This window comes from Tinamus guttatus, unplaced genomic scaffold (assembly GCF_059628265.1).
Source record: "Tinamus guttatus ecotype Peru unplaced genomic scaffold, ASM5962826v1 Tinamus_guttatus_pri_ptg000197l, whole genome shotgun sequence".
In the NCBI taxonomy this organism is placed as follows: domain Eukaryota; kingdom Metazoa; phylum Chordata; class Aves; order Tinamiformes; family Tinamidae; genus Tinamus; species Tinamus guttatus.
Window position 1 is genome coordinate 1,131,595 of NW_028288731.1, and position 21,664 is coordinate 1,153,258.

At 44.3% G+C, this 21,664-nt stretch overlaps 1 protein-coding gene across 4 annotated transcripts in view; it reads left to right on the forward strand.

The window, feature by feature from the left end:
- The window catches only part of FN1 (fibronectin 1), a 51,550-nt gene that overhangs the window by 22,168 nt on the left and 7,718 nt on the right, over window positions 1-21,664 (forward strand). For 2 of the 4 annotated variants that reach the window (XM_088523689.1, XM_088523690.1), the window contains exons 19-35: window positions 163-435; window positions 3,740-4,006; window positions 5,299-5,393; window positions 5,856-6,024; window positions 6,314-6,400; window positions 7,155-7,346; window positions 10,903-11,085; window positions 12,135-12,224; window positions 12,915-13,184; window positions 13,450-13,566; window positions 13,968-14,132; window positions 14,518-14,673; window positions 15,982-16,095; window positions 17,737-18,006; window positions 19,744-19,931; window positions 21,004-21,091; window positions 21,277-21,453. In XM_088523689.1, coding sequence (XP_088379815.1) covers window positions 163-435; window positions 3,740-4,006; window positions 5,299-5,393; window positions 5,856-6,024; window positions 6,314-6,400; window positions 7,155-7,346; window positions 10,903-11,085; window positions 12,135-12,224; window positions 12,915-13,184; window positions 13,450-13,566; window positions 13,968-14,132; window positions 14,518-14,673; window positions 15,982-16,095; window positions 17,737-18,006; window positions 19,744-19,931; window positions 21,004-21,091; window positions 21,277-21,453 — 2,901 coding nt within the window. Of the gene's footprint in view, window positions 1-162; window positions 436-3,739; window positions 4,007-5,298; window positions 5,394-5,855; window positions 6,025-6,313; window positions 6,401-7,154; window positions 7,347-9,582; window positions 9,856-10,902; window positions 11,086-12,134; window positions 12,225-12,914; window positions 13,185-13,449; window positions 13,567-13,967; window positions 14,133-14,517; window positions 14,674-15,981; window positions 16,096-17,736; window positions 18,007-19,743; window positions 19,932-21,003; window positions 21,092-21,276; window positions 21,454-21,664 lie in introns of all 4 variants that reach the window. The other 2 variants (XM_088523692.1, XM_088523691.1) reach the window with 2 other exon arrangements.

The following is a 21,664-nucleotide window of genomic DNA, read 5'->3' on the forward strand; positions in this document are numbered from 1 at the left end:
CAAATAAGGTTACCATAGCATTTTTCTGTTTAGTAAATATTCTCTGGCTATCAACTGTTCAGCGCTAACTCCCTCATTTTCTTCCTCACCCTATTCCTGTGGCCTCCTCTGCCAGTTGCTTGGGACTCGCCCTAACACTCTGTATTGTCTCTCCCTTCTCAGATGAAGTTCCTTCACCCAAAGATCTGCAGTTTGTGGAGGTTTCTGATGTCAAGATCACCATCATGTGGACCCCGCCAGAGAGCACCGTGTCTGGCTACCGGGTGGAAGTTATCCCTGTCAATCGCCCTGGCCAACACGGCCAGAGGCTGCCTGTTTCCAGGAGCTCTTTTGCTGAAGTTGTTGACCTGCTCCCAGGAACAACATATCTCTTTAAGATCTTTGCTGTAAGCCATGGCAGGGAGAGCAAACCTTTGACTGGAGAGCAAACCACCAGTAAGTATCTTTCCTTAAGACTTTTTTCAGCCTTTTGAAGTGAATATTTCTGTTTAGAGAAACATATAAACAGAGCACTTAAAGTGAAACAGTTCTAGCCCAGGAGGTATCCCATAAGTAGGATGACAGGGCTGGGAATTCATTCAGTCAAACAGTGATCTCTTCAGCAGATTTATGTTCCTCCAGGGCTTTCCAATGGGAGTTTAACTCTCACGGCACTTTAAAACAATTTCATATGGCTGGAATTCAACTTTTTTATTACTGGCTGAGAATTGATGGGCCCTGCAGTTCTCTTACAGCACAGATCACAGCCTGTGAATTCAACGATACCTCAGGGCAGATTTCAGTGTGACATAGGAGCGTTGCTTAGACTGCTCTGAAAATCCCTATCTCCTTCCTGACAGCTACATTCCTATTTGGCTCTCTCTTCAGCAGAAATTCTAAATGCATTTGTGAAGACAGGACTTGTTATAAAAGGGACTGCGTTTCAGCTTTGTCTGACCTGGCTTTCCACAGCCTGGGGTGCAGGCACTCTTGCCACCCCAACAACTTCAGGGTCAGCCCAGTGAAACCTGGGAAACTGATTTGCAATGATCTCAATGTCCTCTGGATAAGGGAGGGCATGTTTTTGGGGAAAGGTCGTACAGGATCTCTCAGCATGGCTGTTGATCATCTAGTAGCTGCGCACTGTCACCTGTGTGAGGCAAGGTGAGAATCAGTGTGCAGTCTGGCAGGCTCTCTGAAGCACAGAGAAGAAAGGAGCAGTAACTAAGATGTAGGTTTCCAGTGGGAAGGAGAGTTAGCATCTGTTTTGTTTGGCTGTCTCTGTTCTTCCTTGATCCAGAAGTGGATCAAATAGCATCTGGGACGTGGTGCGCTTGAACAGATTCCATTTACTGGGTGGAACAGGGGTGACAGTGCTGCTGCTTGACTAGGTCACATTATTCATTGGATCAATATTCAGCTCCCTGTATCATCTGCTGTTCTGACACTACTCAGAAGTTGCTCTCCTTTGAAAATCCAGCATAACACATATGGATGAGAGAAGAGAAAATGCAGTAAATTATATTTCAAACAGGGTGGCTTTTTCACACTACTTATAGATATAGAGTTAGGGGCCATGAATAATGTTTCTTCTTACCACCTACGCTGGCTGTATGGGGAGTATGGAGTTCCAAAATTTGTCGTTTTGACTTAGGAATCTAATCTGAGTGCAACAGATGTGAATACCCTCCATCCTCTTCCAAGTGGGGCTTTTAGAAGTGAGGATGTGACCAGGAATCTGAATCTCTTGAAAGCATCTTGAATAAGAGGGACTGAGTTCAGCAAGGTCTGCATGTTTGTGGCTGCTCCCAGGAGCCTTAGCTAGGCATGGAGCCTCTCCCTCTGAAAATCCATATGCAGAGGTGTACATTGAGCACAGACATTTGATTGAGACAGCACAGGCCTAGTAACAAATGTCTGGAATTGTTTTTCATAGGCTATGAGCATCCGCTTAACTGCTTTGCTTAAACCACATTTCAGAAAGTATTCACTTAAATTGCATCCTGTAATCGAAAGTCCTGGGAAAAAGAAATCATTTAGAGTTCCCAAGGAAAACCCTGCAGCAAAAGTCTCTTCCCACGGTGTAAATGCAATTTGCTTTTTGGCCTTTTGTCTACAAATAAACTGTGTGTATGTGTGTGTCTGTGTGTGTGTGGCTTTTTATCTTTTTTTTTTCCCTTTGGTATTGGGAGAGGAAGTGATAAAACCCTAATAGAGCTGGCAAATTAAATTGTACAGAAAGGAAGTGACTGTAGGCTACCAAGCAGAGGAAGTACCGGTCCTTGTCATATGGGAGTTAGCACAGATCTAAGGATCAAGAAAGGATATATATCTGATTCTGCAACTGTCAGTTGGAGATGAGCTTAGGGAGGGTCAGACTCCTTTGTTCTTTAGAACTATCTTCTTGCCATATCTGGAAGTGGTAGAAAAGAGGAGTCCTTGCTTCCTCTTGCCTCCTCCTCAATCAAACTAAAAAGGAAGAAAGCAGGTCTTCTGGTGTTTCGGTGAAAAACAGCTTTTGTCTCCAGAAGTCATGAGTCCAAACTGTTCTGGGAGAATGGTTAATGAAAGCTAATGTAGCTACAGAAATGGTATTTACTCAGGAAAAAGCGCTTGCTTCCTCCACGGAGCATTAATAGAGCCTCTTCTCAATGATCTTGGTTTCAGCATATGATTGTGGCTTAGAAAAGATGGAGAAGCTTGCTATGTAGACACCATAACTTTCATTGCAAAGGCTGCCAGTGCCTTTGGTGGGAGAGAACTGCCAAAGGATCTCTCCTTCTCTGACCTCAGTCTTGTCTCACAAATGGCTCGGCTGAAGGGGACGACTCCTCTGCCGTTCACTGGACTCAGCACAGTCCTAAGGAAACTCTGTCACTTCAAACTCCTGTTTGTGCTTTTCTGGATTAGCCTCTTCAACAGATCCCAAAAGTTGCTCTTGATCAGAGGTAGTTATAAAAGGGGAGGAAGTCTGATGAGAGTGGCTGCAATAGTCCCTTGGGAGAGATGAGCATGCTTAGAATTGTTTTATAGCAAGTTCTATGGCATGATGATTTTGAAGTAGATTTATGAATTATTTTTCTCCAGAAACTCATTGGCTGGTATTTATTTCTATATTAAAATGGCTAGTAACGGAGTGGTATTGTGATGAATGTGGTTTTTTGTTTGTTTCCTTTTCCTTTTGGAAAAGGGATTGTTGGGGAGTGGACTAAGCAAAGAATTAAAAAATTTAAAAGATCAAAAAAAAAAAGTAAACTACAGCTAGGTTTCCTTGTCTGTGCTGAAGAGTCTAAGCTGAACTAATTCTTAAATGCTGAGCATTCCTGAGAAAGCAGTGAAATTCCCAAGAGCTGCTGGGTTGGCTCCGCTGCAAGCCAGTCTTCCCTGTGGGCTGGCGCTTGTGGCGGCGACCCGATCGGCACAGCCCGGGATGCCCTGATCTCCTGGCTCAGCACTTAGTGACTTGTGGTCATCTCTGCTTGGAGCCCAAAAGCAGGGCAGGTGCGGATCACCTGAAGCACAGGCACGTGGATATGGTTATTTGGCTCCTACTTCCAGCTCTTGCATGGTCATACTCCATTTCTCTCCTCTGCTGTTATACTCATGGCCTAAGTGAAAAATACAGGCTCGAGAGCCTCACTTCTCACCTCTGCTTCCATGTGGGGAAGAGGACCTGCTATGGAAGTGGGGCTGGCAAGCAGGTGTGTTTTGGCAGGAGGTTAAGCTGGAAAACTCCTGCATGTTTTTCTTTCTTCCCCAGAGCTTGATGCCCCCACCAACCTGAGATTTCTCAATACCACGGAGCACACGGTCTTAGTTTTGTGGACACGGCCCCGTGCTGTGATCACAGGCTACCGCCTGACTGCCGGTCCCACGAGAGGAGGCCAGCCAAAGACCTACAACGTGGGACCTTCTGCCACCAAGTACCTTCTGAGGAACCTGCAGCCAGGCACCGAGTACACAGTGTACCTAGTGGCAGTTAAAGATGACTTGCAAAGCAACAGAGAGACTGGGGTCTTCACAACTTGTAAGTACAATGGGCACATGTTCCTCTCTGATGCCCTGGCCCTTTAGAACTGCAGGCATGTGCAGAAAATGGCTGTTGTGACTTCATTCACAGAAGACGCTTTTGGAACTAATGTCCTGGCATAATTGCTCAGGAAATGCTTCTTGTTCTCCTCTGAACTTGTTGGCAGAGAAAAAGCTACTTGCATCAAAAAGCTTTAAGTAAAAATGTATTTCATTTTCTCATTTAAAAGCAAAACAGTGGAAACTCCCAACTAATACCTCAATTTTGAGGAACTGAATGACAAAAGCTTAATTTTAGTTGATTTTTTTGCAGTTGTCTGGTTTGGGCATGACAAATGAAGGGAGGCAAATTTTTCCGTAAAGCAAGAAAGGAATAATTAGCCTGTATAAAACCAACAACATACTTTCTCAGGACTACCTGCAGATACAACTGACACTAACACTGTATTTTGGCCTTTTTTAAAAGAAAGCCAGTCCTTCATACTTACACTATTCGCTTGAAAGAAATGATAAATGAATTACAGGAGCGAAGGGAGTTCTGTAAGAAGTGACACACACTTCTAGAAAGAAGAAAGAGATTCACTGTTTAAATAGTGATGAAGTCGTATAAGCTAATAACTCAAACGAAGCAAACTTCACCATCCATGCCCAGAACCACGTCCTCTTTTTAAAAGACCACATGAGTTCTTTTGTGACAATATAGTATTAAGACAAGGGTTGGTGCTTTACCAGAATAACACTATTGACCTTGTTACTCCCAGGTCTTTTGGCTGACAGATAGCCTGAAATATTAAAAACAAACAAACAAAAAGCCCCCAAAACACTCAACTAGGACATGACTGGATATGCCCTTCAAATGTTGAAAGCACTGGTGAGGGGTGAGATGGTCCTACCTGGGATGAGTGAATGAGAGAAGTGTCTTGCATTTGTTTAAGTGGCAAATGGTGGGTGAAGGGGAAATCTGTTCTTTGAGAAATCGTTTACTTACTGTGCCGAGAACAACATACCTCAAAATCCTGGGTTGAATGGACAGAGGACTTAACATGCTTTAGGACTTAGTTTTCTTCAGGATGAAAGCCAACACCAGCTGTGATTAAACCATTTGCATATTTGGTCTATCAAAGCTGTGAGCAGGCAGAAATTGTCTGTCAGGTCCTCCCTGACCACTTGATTTTCAAAAGTAATAAAAATGGAGCATTTTTTTCTGCTTGCACTGCTATGAGTCAGGCTTGCCAATGGTTCAGTGACATCGCAGCAACTAGATTGTAACTCTGTCTATTCACCTCACAGATCAGCCTGTTGGCTCTGTTCCTCCTTTTAACACCGAAGTGACTGAGACTTCCATTGTCATCACCTGGACACCTGCCCCAAGGATTGGCTTCAAGGTATGGAAAAACAAAGTCCCTTGTTTCTTTTACTCATGCCTAACAGGGGTAGGGAGGATCAATTAAAGCTGATGACCACACTGATGATAGTATCACAAAGGGAAGAGATGCAAAAGACATGTTGCTGACAGATCACTAGGAATCATGCAGATATGTGTCTGGGCTTCAGGTCACCTTCACTAGTGAGACCTTCTGTAACCAAGGCTTGCCATCCTTTGTAGTTACACTTCCAGTCTCTGTACTAGTGGGTCCAGGAAGGCTTGTACCCCTAAGGTACACACCCCTGGGATAGGGAAACAACCCAACTTGAGCATTGGTTACCTAAAACACAAGATCTGGATTAACGTAAACTTGGTGCAAAGCCTGCAGGCCATGCTGCTCTTGTTGGATGGTGCATCTGAATGCTGATAGCTCATGAGACAGGAGCTTCTGAGACTGAACCTGTTTGTGGCTTCTCTGCAGCTGGGCGTGCGCCCAAGCCAGGGTGGAGAGGCTCCACGGGAGGTGATCTCCGATTCCGGCAGCATCGTGATATCCGGCCTCACCCCTGGAGTAGAGTACACCTACAGCCTCACGGTGCTCATGGATGGCCAGGAGAGAGAGACTCCCATCATCAGGAGAGTGACTACACGTATGACACGTTTGCTTTGCTGTGGTTGTCCTTTGCATGTGGTTCCCATGTGCTCCCTAGATGAATAGCCGGACATGGCAGTTGTAGCCCTTTCACCTCATCTGTCTGAGGTGTTTGTTCTTTGGGCACGTAGGTGATAATAGCACTGGTTCAGTCAATGTGGGGACGTTCATGAGATTCTTTTTAGCTGACTTTAAAGCGAGAGGATATAGTCTGCAGAGAGGGCATGCTGAGAGAGTTTGTCTGCATCTCACTGCCATTAATGAACCATTTGTCTGACTGCTTGCAGCTTTGTCACCACCAACCAACTTGCATCTTGAGCCCAATCCCGATACCGGCGTTCTGATAGTCTCCTGGGATAGAAGCACAACTCCAGGTAAGTACATGGCACTTACAATATGCTCCAACTCTCTTTTGTACCAAAATGGCAAAATTTACAGTGCTTTACAATTCATTTAAGCAGATTTTGACAGGAAGTTTGCCACCGAATCACTTGAGAGAAGAAGAAAGTAAAGATTTTTGGATCCATCTAAGGCGATATTTTGCAGTTATATATACATTACAGTAGGACTTCTTATGCTTTACATTCCATATAGAATGGTATTTTGGAGTATGAACGTGTTTAAATATTTCAGCTACTTTAGAGATTTGAAGGATTTCTTGAAATATCCCCATGGGTTTAACAACAGTCTGGGGAAAGAAAGCAATGTAGACCAAAAGCACTTCCCTCAGTGAAGAATGAGTCTATGCCATTGGGAGTGAGGATGGGATTTCTGAAAGAATTCAAGATAAACTCTTCTTTTACAGAAGCAGATGGGAGTTGTACAATTGACTTTTGAAAGCCTTTGAATATCCCAGTCCCAGCCAGAAGATGCATCTTTTCTTATCTTATATCACTAGATTTTCAGCTTGAAAAAGTTTCAGAAGGAACAAAAACAATGCTGTGAGTGGCAGGGCTGCCTCTCGGAAAAGCCGTTTCTGGGTACTTGACAAAGCAATCTCTTATCTACTGGGCTTAGAGTGGCAATCTTGTTTAAATGGAATGTTCCCTTCAGCTCTTTGTATTAAGGACTAATGCAAATAAATCCAGCAGTAATGGGATTACTGCATATTGGTTAACTGTATTTCAGGCATCAGTGGGTACCGAGTTACCACTGTTCCAACCAGCGGGCAGCAGGGTTATACCTTGGAGGAAGTAGTGGATGCAGATCAGACCACTTGCACCTTTGAAAACCTGAGCCCCGGTGTGGAGTATAACGTCAGCGTGTACACGGTCAAGGACAACCAGGAGAGCACCCCCATCTCTAAAACCATCACACAAGGTAACAGAAGATGGGCGGCATTTTCAGCCACTCAAAGATAAATTAAGACAGAGTTCTGCACTGCAGAACTTCCATTACTCTGGTAGAGGGCTTGAACATCACATTTACTCTCCAGAAGCAGAATAGCCACATGCCAGGGACAAAGCAGTCTATACCCCTTAGTTCTCTGGCTGAGCAGCCTATGCTGTCAGTCCAGAGACAGGTGTGTAGGGGAGATGGATCTGTCATATCATGTACCAAGCTGTGTGACAAAGATCTGGCCTGGCTTTGCAGTGCCTGACATCTGGAGCCAAGCCAGCGGTCATGGCAAGTAGGAAAGTGGAGTGTGGGTGGGAAGCAAGCAAAAGAACTTCTAGCAGCAAACAGTAGCAAACAAGGAGAGGAGACCTGAGGTGGGAAGCTCCATTTCCCTAGCAGTTTTTGGACACCAGCAGTGTGTGTTTCCTCATGCTCAGATGGCTGCAAAAACTCCCTTTGTCACCACAGTGGCAAAATTAATGTCCATCTTCGTCAGATGGCTTGATTTCATGTTCCTTTGAGGGCTTTGTTTGTTGTTTCTGCTCAGCCCTGAAATGATGCCAGCTATCGTGTTTGCTTGCTCTTATAATGCTGCTTTAAAATTTCCATGCTTCACTGAGGTGCTGTATGCTCCCTGTGAGAGAACTAATACTGTGATCCTGCCTAATGAAAGCAGTGATTAAAGCTTTAACCCTTCCCCATCTTCTGGTGGGGGAAAAAGAGCTAAATGTATGTCTCTGGCTTTTAGCACTCTCTAAAGGTGATATGATACATGCATTCCATGTGGATAAAAATTATTTTAGAGAAAAAGAAGCATTTTGGCACTTATTCTGTGGAAAAAAAGTGTTTTTCCACAGCAGGGCATTAAAATAAAACATAACCATTCTTAAAGTCAATTTTTTCCAATAATACTATCCCATAATTCCTTTTCAAGCTAACTTGTAATGATCCAATGGAATGGATACGGAATCCTCCATCTTTGACTCACACATTTGTATCTGATCCTGAGTGGGGAAGAATACCCATTTCTTCCCCTTGATTTCAGGATCACTCTGCTGAAGTTATGCAGCCAAATCCCGTGGTTTAAATCAATACAAATTTATTGATTTGAACAGCTGAGGGTTTGGCCATTGTAGATTAAAGATGCAGTTAACTCTCCCCCAGTTCTGTTGGTCCTAGCATGCAGGAGAAGAACAGCTTTGCTATAGAAAGAATATCCATGGGCAAAACAGTCACAGCTGGGCATGTTTGCCATGCAGAAGTTTAGGCAATATTTAGAAGGTTAGTAAAGAGGATCCTAACTCAGTGGCTCAGCTTTGAGATTTTGAGTTTAGCTCAGAAATCCCATCTTCTTGGCCATGTCACATGCTGGGCATAATCTCTGAATATGGGGATGTTTTGACTTTCTTATGGAGTACTCGCAACCTAAAGCATGACTTTTAACCATTTTTTTGAAGAAAGTGTTTCATTACTCTCTCTTCTAGCACATGTAATTGCAGCAGTTAGTGGTAAGTAGAACTTGAACTCTGGGCCAGATCCTCAAGCCATTACAGGGACTTGAGATTTTTTCCAAGTCCAGTGTAAATAGTTTGGATACTGGATTAACTCAACTGAAGCTTTACAAGGGTTCTCCCTAGCTGATGGTCTAGGCCAGTTTAGCCATTTCTAGTGGGTTCGTATCTTTAAGATCAAAAGAATAAAAGTTAAACCTAACATTTGAACAACTCAATTTTTGAGTGAATCACTAATATGTCAGAAGAGTTTGTTTTACTTGTATGTTATGGGCAAGAAAAGGTTCTTACTCCTCGTATTTTCTCATGTGCAAACAAACCAGAACTTTTCCTTTATATTTTCATCAGAAAAAGATGGGTCTCTGTCTCATCATTGCTCAAAGCAAGCTTGATGCAAGTTCAGCACCTGGCTTGCTTTAGGCCTTTCTGAAGTTTGCGCATCTGAAGTGGGAAGTACTTTGTCTCAGGACAACTGGGTTTCAGCCTCTGCCTGCACTGGGAGGCAGCTGGGGTTTGCCTAGAAGGGTGTGATAAAAACACCAAAAGGAAAATCCTTTTTCCCTAAACCCAAGGTAAAATCTGCATATCACCTCAATTGCTTCTCAAGTTTCATCAATGTTAATAGTGATGACCACTGCTTTTTTCTCCCTTGTCTTTCTTTTGCCCCGTATGTCTCTGCCTTTCCCTTTTGCTCTTTAACTTATTAGAGGTGCCCCAACTCACTGACCTAAGCTTTGTTGACATAACTGACTCGAGCATCGGCCTGAGGTGGACCCCGTTAAACGCCTCCACCATTATTGGCTACCGCATCACTGTAGTTGCGGCAGGAGAAAGTGTCCCTATTTTTGAAGATTTTGTGGACTCCTCAGTAGGATACTACACAGTCACAGGCTTGGAGCCGGGCATTGATTACGACATCAGTGTAATCACACTCATTAATGGCGGAGAGAGCGCCCCTACCACTCTGACACAGCAAACGGGTGAATTTTGAAAACTTCGTGTTTCGTGACATGGACGGTGTTTCATGCTGTCACTAGCTGTTGGGATGACAGGGCTTTGTCCAAAGAGGAACGGGCTGCCCATGGGGCAAGGGCAGACAGACCCAGCTCACTCTTGTTTCTAAACTGCAGCTGGGGATGGATACGCACTCTGTTTCCTGATTTGTGGCATTTTAGTACTGCAAATGGCTGCAGAGCTGCCAGGCTCATTCATGTTTGGCTGCTCAGGCTTTTGGGATCCATTTGGAGTCAAAGTTGAAATTCGAGCTGTATAATTGCCAGGCTTTTAAATTGTGACTTCCACCAAAGCATGAGTGCCAGAGGGTGGAGGCAGTTCAGCAGACACCCTCCAGTCCATCCCTAGCCTTGATGGCTGGCTAAGTCATCAGCCTGTTTTGCTGGTGGCCCCGCTCTTTCCGCAATGCCCTCAAAGATGCAGGTGAAACACCCCTCCCTGAGCACATGCCATTGACAGCCATGTCACACCGTCGAGGGTCTTCATAATGCATGGGCAGAAGGCGAGTCAAAAACTGGGTCTTGCATGAAATCTTACTGTGTCTGAATCCCGAGGCTGTAAACCTTCCAACACAAGTAGAAGTAGAGTCATAGGAAATTAGTGAAGTGCCTCTCCTCTTCTGTGTGTGCATGTATGAATTGTAGACAAGTTGACTTTTCCATCTGTAAGCTGCTGTGTGGCAACTTTAAGCCTCTCTTGGCTCTGTGTCTGTAATGTGAAATCCAGCTGCAAGGAGCATGTTACTGAAACTTGCTACCTTCTATTCAAATTAATCCCGCAGGGTATATTTAAAGAGTTGGGAATTGCCAAGAGGTTAAAGAAGCCTGACAGCAGTGCAGACATTTTTCTCTAACTGTAGTAAAACCAACATAGTTTAGAGGTCCTGTTTGCATGGTTCTGACTCCGTAGTCTGTTATGCATGAGATTAGCTTCTCCAGTGATTCCCTGAACAAGCATCTTGATCAGCTCTGACCGGGAGAGCAAGTTGAGATTTATTTGCTCTTTGTACATAGCTGTGCCTGCTCCCACTGACCTCCGCTTCACCAACGTGGGGCCTGACACCATGCGGGTGACTTGGACGCCCCCAGCTTCCATCGTGCTGAGCAGCTTCCTGGTGCGCTATTCGCCTGTGAAGAAGGAGGAAGATGTTGCAGAGCTGACAATTTCACCCTCGGACAATATGGTGATTTTAACAAGTAAGAAGGTTTATATATGTAAGCCAACAAATGTAAGACCCCTCCTATTGCATGAGCCCTGGTCTGTTGGGTTATAGCTCTTTTTCTTGTTTATAACAGCTAGATGACTTCTTTAGTGCATAATGGCACACTATGGCATAAGGGAAGGGGCAAGTGCAGCTTTCCTGGCTGCAAATAAACATGAATTGAGGGGTGGGATAGCAGTGTCCCCATGAATGTTTTCACTGAATATCCCAAACTAGAGCGAATTCCTGGGAAACATGAAGAAGCTTTGTATATTGCACTTTTTGGAGGACAGTATAATTGCCCCTATTCTCAGCCATCTAAGCTGCTGTCAAAGTAGCCTCATGCAAACTTGTACTATGTGGTGTTTGACCATTTGCTTTAACCAAGTTAAAGCCAAACCACAGTAAGTTTTCTGGTTAATCCAAGGACAGTGATGAGTCAGGCTTTGGGGAAATTGCTTTGATTTACAGCCTGGTTAGGTATTAAGAGCAAACAGATACTACTCTCCTCGTTTGACAAAAATGTCAAGGACTTTATGTGCAGAGATCCGGGGAATGGATCAGAATATGCAAAAGGTCATTGTTCCATTGACTCTGTATGTTTAGGACAAGAAAATAAATACTTTTGGGAACCTTACAGGACATGGCAACAAGACTCTGACTTTTTTTCAAAAATCTGACATCAGTTTGCTCTACCTGGTGCAAAAACTGTTTTAAAGTTTCTTTTTTCACTGTCCTAGAAACCAGGTTGGTTGAGTGAGACACAAAATCCACTTTTAGAACAGGGGACCAGCTCTGTAGCAGTGATACAGGATGCCATGCTGCTTGCTTCAGCATGAAACAGTGCAAATAACCTGAAAGCCACAAAAGAGTTTTAATTTCTGACTATCCTTGAGGCTCAGATTTTTCACCCGCCAGATCTTGGAATTTTTTTCCCTTTACACTTATAAGAAATATAGTTAAAATGGCAATAGATTTTTCAAGAGACTTCCATCCATAAGTAAAGATCTCAAGAAAAATGTCTAAATCATTTCAACTCCACAGATCTGCTGCCTGGTACTGAGTATCTGGTGAGAGTCTACAGTGTTTCTGAGCAACACGAGAGTGCACCTCTGTCTGGAATCCAGAAAACAGGTACTTAAACTCATCCTGAGCTACATTAACAGTTAATGTCATCCATTAAGTGTCTGTTAATGTCACGTTGCTGCTCTTGCTGTGTATTGTCACCTTGTTCGTGAGTCAGCAATGAGACATCAAACAGAAGTGTAAATTTCCATCCTGAAAAATTAGAGGAATCTCCTATTTTATCATATCTGAAAAACAGATCTTCTGTTGGTTTTAAATGGGCATTGTAGGCCTCTCTGTGACTTCCAACTACATCTGTCCAAGAACAAGCCTCAGCAGAGTTTTGCTATTCGTTCTCCTAGGAGCTGTCTGCGTGTCTTGAGGCTTGACAATAACGTGTCCATCACCATGTCTTCCTGCAGTTAGTTGTGTAACAGAAATAGCATATTGGTCACAGTGTGTTGGTCATGGGTGTTTTATGCTGTGCTTGTCTTGTGGCTGTAAGCAAACTTTAAAACCTGCCAGGTTCCTGATTTAGACAGGAGTCCAGATGCAGAGCAGTTGGTGTGCATTATGCAGTTGTGTTACAGTGCTTGTTTATCTCTGATCCTAATGTGTTTATTTGCTCAGCTGACTAGCATTTGTCTTAAGGTCTGGCACTGGCTTGACACAAAGCTTAATGCAATACGACATTGCAGTGAGGTGATGCTGACCAGCAGTTCAGCTGAGCATGGTCTTTCATCTCTTTGAAATCCCCAGGTCTTGATTCCCCCAGTGGCCTTGACTTCTCGGATATAACCGCCAACTCCTTTACTGTTCACTGGATTGCTCCTCGTGCCTCCATTACGGGCTATAAGCTCCGGTATCACCCGGAGCACGTTGCTGGCAGGCCCAAGGAGGACCGCGTGCCACCTTCCCGCAGCTCCGTCACCCTCACCAACCTGCTGCCAGGAACCGAGTACGTGGTCAGTATCGTCGCTGTCAACGGCAGGGAGGACAGTCTGCCCTTGGTTGGCCAGCAAACAACGGGTAAGCCCTGAGAAAAGACTCTGAAAAGTTACCTTGGGACTTTGGGGTCTCTAGCAAAGCAGTTGTGGTTAAGGCAGTTCTTCCCTTCTAGCTGGTGAAACTGTGTTCATGAAGAAAGCACTTTTGATATTGAGAGAGGGCCTGATCCAGTGTGAGGTGGGAGGACCCATGCCACTTTCAGAGCATGCCAACAGATCTTAGGGGCAGAAGGATTTTTTAGTTGGTATATGTTAATCGTTAAACTCTTTAAATTCTGATTTTCTAGTGTCTGATGTTCCAAGGGACCTCGAAGTCACCCCCACAAGTCCAACCAGCCTCGTGATTTCCTGGGATGCTCCTGCAGTGACAGTCAGATACTACCGGATCACTTACGGCGAAACAGGTGAGGCCAGGCTGCTATTGCCTGCACTGACCACAGGCTCTTTCCTGAGGCCATTTGAAAGTCACAGCAAATGGCAGACGCAAGTCTGCAGCGGACAAAATAACCTCAGGGCTCTGAGGTCCTTGCCACACATTTAGAGAAGACTTTCAAGTGTAAGATTTCTTTTTAAGAGAGAGCAAATTAGAAGGATGACTGCATCTAGACTACTTTAGTCACTGTAGTGGTGGATCTGTGGTGGATCTGTCTATTTCACTTATTCCTTGGAACAGATGCAAGGAGACTGACTCAAGATCTACTGACATGAATGAGATCTTTGTTTTTACCAAAAAAAAAAAAAAAAAAGAAAAAAGTGTAAAATGGAGCCATGCATTACTTTGCTTTCTCTACCCCCTCTTCCCCAGGTGGAAGTAGCCCTGTCCAGGAGTTTACAGTGCCTGGCACCATGTCTACTGCTACTATCAGTGGCCTCAAGCCTGGAGTTGACTACACCATCACTGTGTATGCAGTAACTGGCCGTGGAGACAGCCCTGCCAGCAGCAAGCCAGTCACTGTCACCTACAAAACAGGTGAGAGGGAGAGAGGGGAGAAGGAGAACTAAATGGGGAGATAAAAAAAAATAATAATAATAACATCCAAACCAAAACTGCCTCATGGCTTAGTCCCATGAAGTTGTGTCACTGATTCTTAGTTTCTTTTGGAAGTCACGGACTGTGTTATTAGCCCATCATTTTCAGTAGTGTTGCATGTCATGGTGGCCTAGCATGCTGAGGTGACACAGAAGGGAAATGTGGACTTGGATTTTGGAGGAGGGAGACCCTTTGAAGCCTGGCTGGGGAAGAGCAGAACAAAATTCAGTGAGAAGCTAACCATGGGGGCGAGACACTAGAGAGGAGGTGAAGAGGGAGGATTTCCTCCAGCACAGATACTCACAGAGCTTATTTTTACACTTAGAAATAGACACACCATCCCAGATGCAGGTAACGGACGTCCAGGACAACAGCATCAGTGTCAGATGGCTGCCTTCAACCTCCCCAGTCACAGGGTATCGGGTGACAGCTGTCCCCAAGAAGGGACATGGGCCCACAAAGACTAAAAGTGTTCGTGCAGGTAAGGACACATTGCATCCTTCTTCAGGTCTATAAAGAATCCAAGAAGTGGCAGCTAAAATTGGCACTATCAAGTGTTTGGCATATGCCCTAAACTAAATTCTCCTTTTCTTTGCCATCCTCCTAATTGCAGTAGGGTCTCATCCAGGATAAGCTGGGGCAAGTTTTTACCCTGTAAGGCTCACATTTGAGGCAGCTCTTCTGCAAAGCTTTAGATCTTGGCAACCTCCGTGTCTCCAGGAGGCATCTGAAATTCAAGGGAACACCCTTGGATTTTCTAGCATCCAGCAAAACTTCCTCAGAAGTCCTTCTGAATGTGGCTTGATAGTGTATGTGACTGAGTGCATGCCACAAGCTTGACCTTTCTACCTGAAGGGGTCTGCCAGCCAGTTCTCAGTTTGCTCACAGGAATGCTTTCAGTTGTTTTTTGTGAGATTTGCTGGGGTTAGCACTTGGGGATACACAGCTGCATGAGCAGTTGGGTTAATGTTCAATCTTATCCCAGAAAATGAAGGCTGATCTCCTCTTGGGTTTGCTTTGTTCTGTTTTCCTTCCTCCCTACTGTGCTAGCCTGCCCTTTTAGCTGTAGGGCTTTTGAGCAGGTAGAGTTTGCAAATTTCTTGTCCTACACTGTCAGAGAGCAAAAAGTAATACAAGCAAAAATTAAACCAGAGCTGTCAAATCTAAGTCACTTTCATGACAGTTAATCATGAAATGGCTCATATCAACCTCTCATTCTGGTCTGCTTAGAGGCCAGAGCTCTGTAGCTTAGTCCAGCTGAAGAGACCCACACAAAGGGCAAAGAACAAGGTAAAATGTGGAAGAGCCTGTCGGTGTTGCCATCCCCTCCCCTTGGCAAGCTTGGAGGAAGAGGAAAAGCTGTGCAAAGGATAAGGCCTTAAAGGCATAAAAATACAAAGTGAAGCACTGTTTAGAAAACAGTGCTTATGCTGCAGTCTCTAAACAGAATTGCAGGTGCACTGGGATTTTCCTGGTCACTGAGTTAATTGTGCCTTTTGCAAAAGAACTTGCACATGAAGTGGGGCCTCTATGATATTTTCCCCATGAAACTCCTTTGTGGCTGGGTGGGCACCTGAGTCTTGCAATAAGAACTGCTTCACTTCTTGTAGCACTCTCTAGCACTTCTGCTGTCTAAAACAAGGCTTCTCGTGGTAGAAGAGAAGATTTTCTCCATAGCCTCTTTTTTTCCCTTACAACCATTTCCAGCTTGCTTGTTAGAGAAGGCACAGGGCCAGGAGCTAATATTGTCTCTGTTCCAAATTAAGCCAATGTTGTTTTTTCCTGCCAGATCAAACAGAAGTCACTATTGAAGGCCTGCAGCCCACAGTCGAGTACGTGGTCAGCGTCTATGCTCAGAATCAGAATGGAGAGAGCCTCCCCTTGGTCGAGACAGCTGTCACCAGTACGTATTTCACTTCACAGTAGCAAAGCTGTGTGTTTTTTCTATCAAATCTACCATGAAGTATCAGATTCTAAGTTACAGCAACTAGCAGATGCCTAGTTTCCAGGAGAGTGCAAAGTATCTGGCTTATGTGATAAGTATCATGCACCTAAGTTGCAGAAACTGCCAAAAAAAATGCAGCCCCTCTCCCCCAAATTGCTGGCAAAATGCAATCCCTCACCTCCAAAATGCTGCGCTTTTGATTTTCTTTCCCTAAAGCTGCAAAGCCTTTGAGTTTTGCTTGCCTTCAGCCAATCAGGGGGAAAAATGTGCAAAGATCTCTCTTCTGGAGCTAGGTGGCAGAGGTGATTTTATCTCCTTCCTATTGAAAGGCTGGAATGGATTTGAGAGCACTTAGCCTTTGCAAGGGAATAAAAAATGTGTGAGTTAATGAAAACTTGGGCACTGCAAAGAAAGCCCTTCTATTGACATACCTCCCTGTACGAAACAGCAGTGTTCCTCTGGGCAAGAAGGAACATGCAAGTCAGAGATGTCTCTGATGTCAAGTGCCTTTCCCAAGGACACCCCTGGGGAAGGCATTTTCTGCACATTATTCCCCTGCTCAGGTTTGTATTCTAAAACCGCAGCTCAGCCCCAACTAATTATAGAATTGTACGGAAGACAAAAGGAGCTTCCCTGAAGCTTTGCAGAAATGGGAAAAGACAGTGACACCAATTTCAAACAGAGCAAATTCCTGGAAAAAAAATCACCTTTGCCAACTAGAGAATGTAGAACTAACATAACACAGCAAATAAAGTTGGAATCTTACAGAAAAGAATAATTTGGATCCTGCATAAAAATGATATGTTGATCCTTCCATTTGTGTAACAAATGGGAATAGCTCCTTCATAGCCATGCTAAACTTCCTTGGAGCAAGGCTCACTTACCTTGCAGTCTAGCACTGAGTTCCAATCTTGCTAGACAAATTCAGTGACTGCCAAGGAGGTGTGTGTAGTACCCAGATGGATTTGCAGATGTTCCCTGTGCGCTCATTACAAAGCTGAAAAGGTGTTCTAACTGTTAATTTTAAATTATATGATGTAATTTGCTCTCTTGATAAGTGTGTTAATTGGATATTAATTCATGAAAGAAAATAGTGGGACTGGTTCTCCTTGGGCGGGCACTTTGCACAGCAGCTTACAACAGTAAAAGGCAAATACAGCAAGTATCTTAATCTACCCAGTCAGGTGGATTATCCGACTGCCTTTTGCACTAGGAAGAAGCTGTGTTTTTCTTTCTCTTGGCTACTTGAAGGTGGCTTGATGCTGCTAAATTTGCGTAAAAGGGCTTCAGAGCCAAGGGGGCCTTGCTGTAAGCAGTCAGGGTCCTGGCTGCTTTGAAGTCAGTGGTGCAAGTCCTGTTGGCTTTGACAAGACCAGGTTTGTCTTGCTGCTCTGTGGCATTCTCAGGCTCTCAGGCTTGCTCTGCACAAGCGTAAGCATGTGTGCAAGGTGCAGCACAGAGGAGAATCACATGCCCCTCTCCTGCGCAAAACCAAAAAACTGCTTTGCATGTAGCAGAAATGCTTTTTTTTTTTTCTTTTTTCCTCGCCTACAACCTGCTTTTTATCACTTAACCTCTTACCGTTAATTTGCCTAACAGACATTGACCGCCCTAAAGGACTAACATTCACTGAGGTGGATGTTGATTCCATCAAAATTGCTTGGGAAAGCCCACAGGGGCAAGTCACCAGGTACAAGGTGACCTACTCAAGCCCTGAGGATGGAATCCATGAGCTATTGCCGGCCCCAGGTGGCGAAGAAGACACTGCTGAGCTGCATGACCTCAGGCCAGGCTCTGAGTACACTATCAATATCGTTGCCATATACGATGACATGGAGAGCCTGCCCCTCACTGGGACCCAGTCCACAGGTACACTTAAACTCCAGCACCCAGCAGGCCATGGCAGCAGGGCCTTCTGCTCTGCTGGGTGCAGTGCTTCCACATGCAACTGGTGCACAAGGGCAGCCAAGGGGATGTGATTGCTTTGGAGAAACAGCTTAGTTGGGCTGAAGAGCTCACTGCTGGCGGAGTTGGCCTCTGTACACATTGGGGAAGACAAGAGAGCAGGATTAGAGGAGCAGACTCTAGAGAACGGAGGGACGTTATCTCACTGCCTCCTCCCATGGATCAGCAGTGCCTGGCCCCTAGTTGAGGAGTCTGATGTAGGGCGAAAAACCTTCTGCCACAACTTGTCTTTAGAGTATGGGGCACCTGTGAGCAGGGCAGGATACCAGCAACGGATAGCAGGGCAGCTTTAATTTCCTACTATTGGCTGGAACAAATAAATAAATCAGCGTGAAGCGCTCAGATTGCTTAACCTTCAGTCCCCACAGAGCCTTTTGATCCTTCACTGTTGCTGCCTGAAGGACCCCAGCCTCCCTGCATGCCTGCACTCTGCCATTCACATCACCTCCTCAGGGAGATAAGGGCAAGCTCCATTCAGGAGAAAGCTCTCTCTTACGTAACAGCCAGATCCAGCTCAGTGTTGGAAACTATTCCTTGAGCTAGAAACACTGCCAGCAGCATGAAATTCATTGCAAGGCTTCCTGCATTGCCAGACATGTCACAGTAGCACCTTTATAATAAAATTCTTCCATTCATTTGTGGATGAAAACTTGGCACTGTAATGCCAGGGACGCAATGAAGATGGCTGTTTGTAGTGTGCAGATTGCTGTTCTAAACTAAACCAAAGTGCCAGAATGACTGAGCTGGCTAACTGCCTGCCATGAGTGCACATGATATTTAAATCTCATTCTCTGTGGTTTACCCTTTGCGGGCCTGTTCAAAAGCGTTTGAAGTCACTTTAATTTCCACTGCCTGTCTGGAGCACTGTTTGGGAAAAGCAAAGGAGAATTATCTTGTATTTCTACTCTACAAAAGTAGAAAGGAGCAACATGCTAATAGTGGGTACTGTGGTAAGATATATTCTTTCCTGATTACAGCCTGAGGGTTACAAGTAGTAACGCTAGAAAACATTTCAATTGATTTTATTTGATTTATTTTAACCCAAGCAGTTTTTTTAAAAAAGATATTACATGTATTAGCTCATGACCAGACTCTTACTGATGAGCTTTATGGCTATCATAGCTCTGCTTTTCCAGTGCCTTGCTCTTTGAGTAGTAGTTTACACTTATTTTAAGTGGCTGCAAAATGCTTCTTCTCTGCATTTGGCAGTATTTTTATACCTTCTTTGCAATTCCTGAGCCTGCTTCCTACCTCCTTTTGTAAATCAACGATCACATTAAAGAAATCAGTGGAGATAGGCAAGTGAAGCAGGGCTAAACTAATAGTTTTGTGATGAAGAACAGAGACAGGCAGAGCAACTGAAACAGTCTGGCCCCATGCACTTGTAATTGCCTCCCAGAGCCTTTGCCTTATATCACAGCAAGCCAGGTTATTCACCTACTTGGAAACACAAACACATCCCTATTTCCGCAGAAAAGCGTCATCACAGATTAGAAAGTCTCCTCCTGAGTACCTTGTCCACTTCCACACTACTTGTGCCCAGGTGTTTCAGGCCTAGAACTGCTTCACGTTCAGGAAAGAATATTGCTTTAGCTGAGATTGTCGTCAAACTAACCATGTGCCAATCCTGATTTTTCACAGCAATTCCTCCTCCAACAAACCTGAAGTTTACTCAGGTAACTCCCACTAGTTTTACAGTCAACTGGAACGCACCAAACGTTCGTCTCACTGGCTACAGAGTTAGAGTGAATCCTAAAGAAAAGACTGGTCCCATGAAAGAAATCAACCTTTCTCCAGACAGTACATCTGCTGCTGTTTCTGGATTAATGGTAACTCTTCTATTTGTCTATTATGGACTGTATTGTGGGAAGGAAATACTGGGAAAACCTAAAGCAATTTCAAATTCCTTCAATTTAAAATTACTGTGTCAGAAACCTCAGCTGAAGTAGATCATTACATCTCCTAAGGGTCTGGTTGAAGTCAGACTAGTTGTCACCTGTAACTGAGTTATCACAGCCGTTACAAGACAAGGAATTAGGATGCTGAATCTGCATTCTTCCACTTCCTTATTTAGGGGAGGCTGGTGGCTTAATCGAATGCTGATCATCGGCTTTAAAATCAACAGGAATGTAGTAAGCCACTTTTGCCTATGTTTCACCAGAGGTCAGATAAAATGACCTAATGCATTGACTTTTAAGCTCTTATACAGGAAGCTCTGTCAGTCTATTGCTCAGGCAGTATATTTCTAAGGCATTTGGAAAATATAAGAAAAAAAGATCAGCTATTCTCCAGTAGTCTTAAATTTGCTATATAGCCATCTTCTCTGCTGGAAACACTTCAGAAGTCCCTATACTGGAAAAAGCTGAAAATCAGTGCTTTCAATGGTTCCTGCTATTTTAAAGCTACTGATCTGTTTTTAAGGAGTTTTGTGAATCATTTTGAAAACCAAGCCTTCAAATGCAGTCTAAGTGGACTCTTGGTTTGAGGCAGTCAGGGACTGAAGACCTTGCTGCAATTTCCACCATTCTCTTCTTCACAGCAAGAACACTTTATCATAGCAGGATTTAAGTAATCTTTTCCTGAATAAATAGCTTTGAATTACAGGGCTCTCAAAATTTTGGGGTGACAAACGGCCTTCTTCCAGGATTTCCTCTGGTCCTGTGTGCACACGTGCAGTACTAATATAATAAACAGTACTGTTCGTTGCGGTCCGTAATCTCTTGCTTATTAGAAGTGAGAGTAATTATAATCGTGTCATTAATCCTTCACTGATTGGATTGTCTCAAGGTTTCATAAGTAACCGGTGACTGAGGAGGGTCCACCAAATACCGAACAAGGGTAGGGATGTTTCCTACTGAGTCAGGTCTTTCTCATAACATAGTGTAACTCTGTCTGTTCTAGGTGGCAACCAAGTATGAAGTGAGTGTCTATGCCCTGAAGGATTCTCTGACCAGCCGACCAGCCCAGGGAGTGGTCACCACTCTTGAAAGTAAGCAGTGACGCTCCATGAATGACCAGTTGGTTCTGTACTGGGTTTAGGGCCCTAGAGGCAGAGATCAAATGGGCCATACCAAGAGCAGGGCTCTATATAGACAAAAGTCTGACAGACTTTTACAAACAATGGTTGAGATTCACCATGCCCAGGGTACTGACAAGAGGCCTCTTCTTCTGCAGATGTGAGTCCCCCTCGCAGGGCCCGTGTGACAGATGCCACTGAGACAACCATCACTATTACCTGGAGAACCAAGACTGAGACTATCACTGGCTTTCAAGTTGATGCAATTCCAGCAGGTGGCCAGACCCCCATTCAAAGGACCATCAGCCCTGATGTTAGGACTTACACTATCACTGGTAAGTGAGATGTTTAAGCAGGCAGCTGTTTCTGAACTGATATCAGAAGATGCACTGGGTTCTCGCTTTGTAATGTTTCTTTTATGAAAAAAATACAGGACTAAATGGTGGGAACCATTTGAGTCAGTAAGTCTAATCTTCAAGAAGAAGTTGATGAAAGACATTCTGATACCCTGCCATGTGTTCATTTTGCAAGGAAAAGCTAACGTTT